Raw genomic sequence first — 6,394 nt, 5'->3', positions numbered from 1 at the left:
GGGGGGGCACGGGGGTGACCCGGTTGGCCCCCCCCCCCAGATGGCAGCCTGTACTCGGCCACGGTGGCCGATTTCCAGGCGAGTGACGCCGTGATCTACCGCAGCCTGAGCCCCGGGCAGGCCCCCCTGCGCACCCTCAAATACAGCTCCCGCTGGCTGCAGGGTACCCCGAAGTGGGGAGGGGTCTGTGGGGGTGGGAAGGGGGTCTGTGGGGGTCTGTGGGGGTGGGGTCAGGGGGTGCAGGGCTGCAATCTGGGGGTACGGGGGGGGCAGGATGCAGGGGAGGGGCTGAGCACAAGGGTGGGGACAGGGACAGGAGGTGGCAGGGGCTGACGGTGCCTCCTACCTCCCCTGGCCCCCCCAGAACCCCACTTTGTCCAGGTGCTGCCCTACGGCCCCTACGTCTACTTCTTCTTCAGGGAGGTGGCAGTGGAGCTCAGCGCCCTGGGCAAGGTGGGCGCGGGGATGGGGGGCACGGGGGGAGCACCCAGGGACCCCCCACCCGGGGGTTGAGGCAGGGGGGACTCCTGAGCCCCTCACCAGAGCGTCAGGCCTCTGGGTGCCAAGCTGAGGGGACAGCGATGATGCCTGGGGGTGCCCGGGTGCCCTGGGTGATGACCCTGGGGGTGCCCAGGTGCCGTGGGAGGTGACTTTGAGGGTGCCCAGGTGGTGGCCCTGGGTGTCCAGGTGCCAATGCCTGCAGGTGCCCTGGCATTGGGGGTACCCAGGGTGTGACCGTGGGGGTACCCAGGTGCTGACCCGGGTGTCCCGGGTGGTGACCCTGAGGGTGCCCAGCCCTGAGCTGGGTGCCCAGCCCTGACCCGGGCTCCGTGCAGGTGCTGGTGGCCCGCGTGGCCCGGGTGTGCCGCAATGACCGCGGCGGGTCCCCGCGGGTGCTGGAGCGCCGCTGGACGTCCTTCCTGAAGGTGCGGCTGCAGTGCTCCGTCCCCGGGGACACCGTCTTCTACTTCGATGTCCTGGAGGCCGTGACGCCCCCCCAGACCCTGCACGGCCGCCCCGCTGTCCTCGCCCTCTTTGGCACCCAGCCCAACAGGCAGGGACAGGGGGACAGGGGGACATGGGGACATGGGGACAGGAGGATGTGGGGACGGGGGGACAGGGGGACAGGGGGACATGGAGGACATGGGGACAGGGGGACATGGGGATGTGGGGACAGGGTGATGGTGACATGAGTAGGGACTCACATGTGGACATGGGGACACAGGGAGGGCGTTGCCCAGGGGGACATGGGGACGGACTCAACTGGGGACGTGGGGACACAGAGGGGCAGTAACACAGGGACACACACAGAGAAACAGAGCACATGGGGACACACGTGGGACACGGAGGGGCCCTGGTCACACCAAGGCCATCGTGTCCCCTCTGCTGTCACCGCAGCATCCCCGGCTCGGCCGTGTGCGCCTTCTACCTGGCAGACGTAGAGCGCTCCTTCGAGGGCCCCTTTGCCGAGCCCCGTGGGACCACCTGGGCCCCCGTGCCAGAGGAGAGGGTCCCTCAGCCCAGGTACCAGCCCAGGCACCCCCACCCCGCAGCGGGACACGCGCGGGTGCCACGGGCACCGCGTCCCCACGGCCGCTGTGCCGCAGGCCGGGCTGCTGTGCCGGGATGGGAGCTGCTGCCGGCGTTGTCACCTCTGGGGACTTCCCTGACGAGACGCTGCTGTTCGCCAAGGAGCACCCGCTGCTGCACGGCGCTGTGGGCCCCGCGGGCGGGCGGCCCCTCTTCACCCACACCGGCACCAGGTGCGGGGACAGGGCGGACTCGGGGACAGGGTGGCCTTGGGGACAGGGTGGTCTCAGGGAGAGGGTGGTCTCAGGGAGAGGGTGGTCTCAGGGAGAGGGTGGCCTTGGGGACAGGGTGCTCTCGGGGAGAGGGTGGTCATGGGGACAGGGTGGTCTTGGGGACAGTGTGGCCTTGGAGACAGGGTGGCCTTGGGGACAGGGTGGTCTCAGGGAGAGGGTGGTCGTGGGGACAGGGTGGTCTTGGAGACAGGGTGGCCTTGGGGACAGGATGGTCTCAGGGGTGGGATGGATTTGTGGATGGAGTGGCCATGGGGACAGGGTGGTCTCAGGAACATGGTGGTCTCAGGGAGAGGGTGGCCTTGGGGACAGGGTGGCCTCGGGGAGAGGAGGGTGGTCATGGGGACAGGGTGCTCTCGGGGACAGGGTGGTCTCAGGGAGAGGGTGGCCTTGGGGACAGGGTGCTCTCAGGGACAGGGTGGCCTTGGGGACAGGGTGGTCTCAGGAACATGGTGGTCTCAGGGAGAGGGTGGCCTTGGGGACAGGGTGCTCTCAGGGACAGGGTGGCCTTGAGGACAGGGTGGTCTCAGGAACATGGTGGCCTCAGGGAGAGGGTGGCCTTGGGGACAGTGTGGCCTCAGGTGTGTGATGGACTTGTGGATGGAGTGGCCGTGGGGTCAGGGAACAGCCCACGTGAGGCGGTTCAGGGCGCTGCAGGGTGACAGGGGACAGTCCTGGCCCAAGGCTCCTGTGAAGGGTGTGCGGGGCCACGGGTGGGTGCAGGAAGCCCCCGGGCAAGGCCAGCCCCAGCCCGGCTTTGCGGGGCCGTGCCCTGCCGCAGGCTGACCCAGCTGGCCGTGGACACGGGCGCGGGGCCCCGCGGGAACCACACCGTGCTGTTCCTGGGCGCCGAGGACGGGCGGCTGCTGAAGGTCCTGGCAGCTGCACAGAGCCCCGAGGCCACGCAGCCCCCCGGGGGCACCCCGGCACCGGGGGACACCCGAGAGCCGGGGGACAGCGGGGACAGCAGTGGCAAGCCGCTGCTGCTGGAGGAGATCAGCCTCTACGACCCCGGGCGGTGAGGGGCAGGGCTGGGGTCTGGGGGTCTCGGGGGATGCTGGAGGGGGCTTGTGGGGGCCATGGGAGTGCTGGGGGGGCCTGGGGGGTGGGAGCTGGCGGTGCTGGGGGGCTCTCGGGCACTGTGGGGTTTTGGGGGTGCCAGGGGGGCTGTGCTGACCCCGGTGCTGTCGGGTGCAGGTGCCGCAGCCTGCGGGGCTCCGGGGTGCCCAGCCGGGTGCTGGGGCTGGAGCTGCACCTGCCGGGCCGGGAGCTGCTCGTGGCCTTCGCCGGGTGCCTGCTGCGGCTGCCCCTGAGCCGCTGCGCCCGCCACGGCTCCTGCCGGGGGTGAGCGGGGCCGTGCGGGCTCGGGGGGCGGGAGGGAACGGGGATGGGCAAGGGAGTGGGGATGGGCAAGGGAGTGGGGATGGGCAAGGGAGTGGGAGTGTGCAAAAGCAGGGAATGTGCCAGGGAATGGGAATGTGCAAAAAAATGGGGATGTGCAAAGGAATGGGGATGTGCAAAGGAATGGGGATGTGCAAAGGAATTGGAATGTAAAAAGGAACGGGAATGGGCAAGGGAATGGGAATGGGAGTGTGCAGGAGAATGGGGATGTAAAAGGGAATGGGAATGGGAATGGGCAAGGGAACAGGAGTGTGCAAAGGCAGGGGAATGTGCAAAGGATGGGAATGTGCAAAGGCAGGGGAATGTGGAAAGGAATGGGGAATGTGGAAAGGCAGGGGAATGTGCGGGGGAATGTGCAAGGGAATGGGGATGTGCAAAGGCAGGGGAGTGTGGAAGGGAATGGAGACAGAAGCGTGCAAAAGCACAGGGACACAAGGATGTGCAAGGTCATGGAAGTGTCCAGGGGCACGAGGGCAGGGGAGGGGACAGGGGCACACACGGGCACAGGGACGAGGGGCACACACGGGCACAGGGAGGTGGATGGCAGCTGCCTCCTCGTGCCCCCGCAGGAGCTGCCTGGCTGCCCGAGACCCCTACTGTGTCTGGCTGCCCTCCAGGGGCTGCGTCCCCTTCTCCGAGGACCTTCCGTGAGTGTCCCTCCCACCCCCGGGCCCTGGGGCCCTGCCCCGTGTGGGGACACGCTGGGGACAGTGGTGATGTCCCCTCTGTGTCCCAGGAGTGGCTTCCAGCAGGACGTGGAGGGATCCCTGGGGATCAGCGGGACCTGCCAAGGTGAAGTGGGGGAGCGTGGGGGACACTGGGAATGTTTGGGGATTTCTGGAGACACGAGGGCACGGGGGATGCAGGTGGCACCACGGTGACACCGGGGTGGCACACGTGGAGGGGACAGGGGTGGCTCCAAGGGACACGGGGGGCCTGGCCTGACCCTGCTCTGTCCTCACAGGGGCTGCAGAGGATGATGATGAGGATGGAGACCTGGCCCACGGTCAGTGACATTGTCTGAGCACCCCGGGGAGCAGGGAGGGGTGTCCCAGGGGTGGCAGGGAGCCCCCAGGCTTTGGGGAGGGGGGCACCAAGGACTGGGGAGGGACTGAGGTGTCCCAGAGACAGGTATGAGACCCCCAGGAGTGGGATAACAATTCCAAGGGTGGGAGAGGGACGCCAAGGAAGGAGAAGGACCCTGGGGTGGAGGGACCCCAGTGACCAGGAGGGACCCCAGGAACAGGAGAGGGATGAGGGGGGACCATCGGGACCCCAGGGATGGGGAACCCCAGGAGTGTCAGCGGGACTGGGGGGGTCTCTGGGGGGTATCGGCCCTGCCGTTGTCGCCGGGCTGACGGGTGGTCCCGCAGGGGTGCGGCACCCGGGCCCGGGGGCCGAGCCGACGGTGCCGGTGCCGGTGCTGGTGGGCTGCGTGCTGGGCGCCTTCGCCCTGGGAGCCCTGGCCACCGGGCTGGTGGCCACCTGCTGCCAGCGCCCCGCCGTCCCCAAAGCCCCCCCGGAGCCGCCCTGCGCCCCTCGGAGCCCGGCCCAGCCCGCCGTGCCCCGCCTGTACCCCGCGCTGCCGCCCCAGGGAGGGAGCGGCTCCTTTCGGGACCCCCCCGAGCCGCAGCCGGAGCCCCCCGCGCCGCCCCCGGCCTTCGGCCCCCACGACCGGGCCCCGGTGCGCCTGGATGTGCCCCCCGACAGCCCCCCGGCGCCGCGGCGGCCGCTGGCACCGAGCCGCTCGCTGGGGGGGACCCCCGTGAGCCCCCCCGGGCCGCCGCGGGGCCTCACCCGCATGCACTCGCTGGGGACACCGGGGGGCACAGCCTGGGGACCCCGGCCCGGCGCCCTGGAGCGCTCGCTGTCCGTGAAGCCCCCCGTGCTCCCCAAGCCGCTGCTGCTGCCCGCGGCCCCCGGGCGCCACTGAGACCCCCCCGGGACGCCCCAAATGCAGCCGGGGACCCCGAGCTGTCACCTGCCCCCACGGACCCAGCTCTCTGTCCCCATGTCACCAGGACAGACAGGGATCCCCGTGTCCCCACACTGCAGTGACAAGGGCTCCATGTCTCCCGTCCCCCCGGTTTTGCTTTTTTTTAATTCTTTCTAATTTATTTTCTGTTCGTGGGGGGGATGGGAGTTGCTGTCACCCCCCCCTCTTTGGGGACACCAGGAAGGGGGACACATGGCCCAGCCCATCCTACTGTGTAGGAGCAGGGCTGGGCCGGGGCACTGCAACAGTGGCACAGGATTTTAATAAAAAATACAGAACAAAAAAAGAGCGTGAATATTGAAATTTCTGCATTCCAAAGCGTTTTCGTTGGTAGAAAAGGGGAGGGCAAACCTTTGTGTTCTTGTCCCAGCACTCAGAGAATTCTATCCTGAGTGATAAAGGTCCAAATTAATCAAATTTGCCCCAAGGAGGGGATGGGGGTGGAAGAGAGGCTGCCCCATGCTCAGCCCGACCCCCCAGCTCCCTGCTCCCCCTTCCTGGGCATCCCTGCAGGATTTGGGATAAAGCGCTCCCAGTTCCTGCAGACAGGAGGGAAACACGTGTCCAATTAACCCCAAAGCGTGCTAATTAACCCTGCTGAGAGGCAGGGCTCCCTGGCCAGGCAGGCACGGTGCCGTGGCCGGCTCGGGAAGGGCGCGAGGCCGGAGGAGGCGCGGGCAGGAAAAGCCCTGACACGGCACAGCCCGGCCTGGCCTCCCGTGGGAGGGAATTTACTGGCCAAAAAAATGTGCAAAAAGCTCCTTGGTGTTTTTCTGTGGAAGAGCTGCCTTGGGATTCCAGGCAGAGATCAAATCATCCTCACTTTTGGTCGGTTTTGGTGCACGGATGTTTCCAGGAATTAAATCAGGGGATTCCCCTCCAAAAGGTGACAACATGCTCAGCTTTATTTCCTCCAAAAATAACCCAAACATGGGAACTGTTCCATGAGCCCCATGGACTTTTTATTTTTCATTTCCTCTTCCAAATGAGAAGGTTTTTTCCCCAGCTGAAGGGATTTTTTTTTTTTTTTGGCAAAATCACCTGTTTTGGGGAGAAGGAAGGCAATAACTGAGGGTGGCAGTGGGGAAGGCACAGTACACATCAGCTGCATGTTAAAAAAGGGTTTGGTTCTTTAAAAATAGAAATTTTAGTTTCAAAAAGTGACATTTGTATCTGT

At 66.4% G+C, this 6,394-nt stretch overlaps 1 protein-coding gene across 1 annotated transcript in view; it reads left to right on the top strand.

Moving 5' to 3' along the window:
• SEMA6C (semaphorin 6C) overlaps positions 1-5,503 on the top strand; it is an 8,180-nt gene extending 2,677 nt beyond the window's left edge. The window contains exons 6-17 of the mRNA XM_039710187.1: positions 41-163; positions 365-453; positions 837-1,054; positions 1,399-1,524; positions 1,608-1,763; positions 2,602-2,838; positions 3,018-3,164; positions 3,791-3,868; positions 3,958-4,013; positions 4,186-4,227; positions 4,595-5,145; positions 5,187-5,503. Coding sequence (XP_039566121.1) covers positions 41-163; positions 365-453; positions 837-1,054; positions 1,399-1,524; positions 1,608-1,763; positions 2,602-2,838; positions 3,018-3,164; positions 3,791-3,868; positions 3,958-4,013; positions 4,186-4,227; positions 4,595-5,145; positions 5,187-5,279 — 1,916 coding nt within the window. The 3' untranslated portion in view covers positions 5,280-5,503. The remainder of the gene's footprint in view (positions 1-40; positions 164-364; positions 454-836; positions 1,055-1,398; positions 1,525-1,607; positions 1,764-2,601; positions 2,839-3,017; positions 3,165-3,790; positions 3,869-3,957; positions 4,014-4,185; positions 4,228-4,594; positions 5,146-5,186) is intronic.
• The last annotated feature ends 891 nt before the right edge of the window (positions 5,504-6,394 follow it).

This window comes from Passer montanus, unplaced genomic scaffold (assembly GCF_014805655.1).
Source record: "Passer montanus isolate IOZ18808 unplaced genomic scaffold, ASM1480565v1 scaffold224, whole genome shotgun sequence".
NCBI lineage: Eukaryota > Metazoa > Chordata > Aves > Passeriformes > Passeridae > Passer > Passer montanus.
This window is presented reverse-complemented; position numbering and strand designations above follow the sequence as displayed.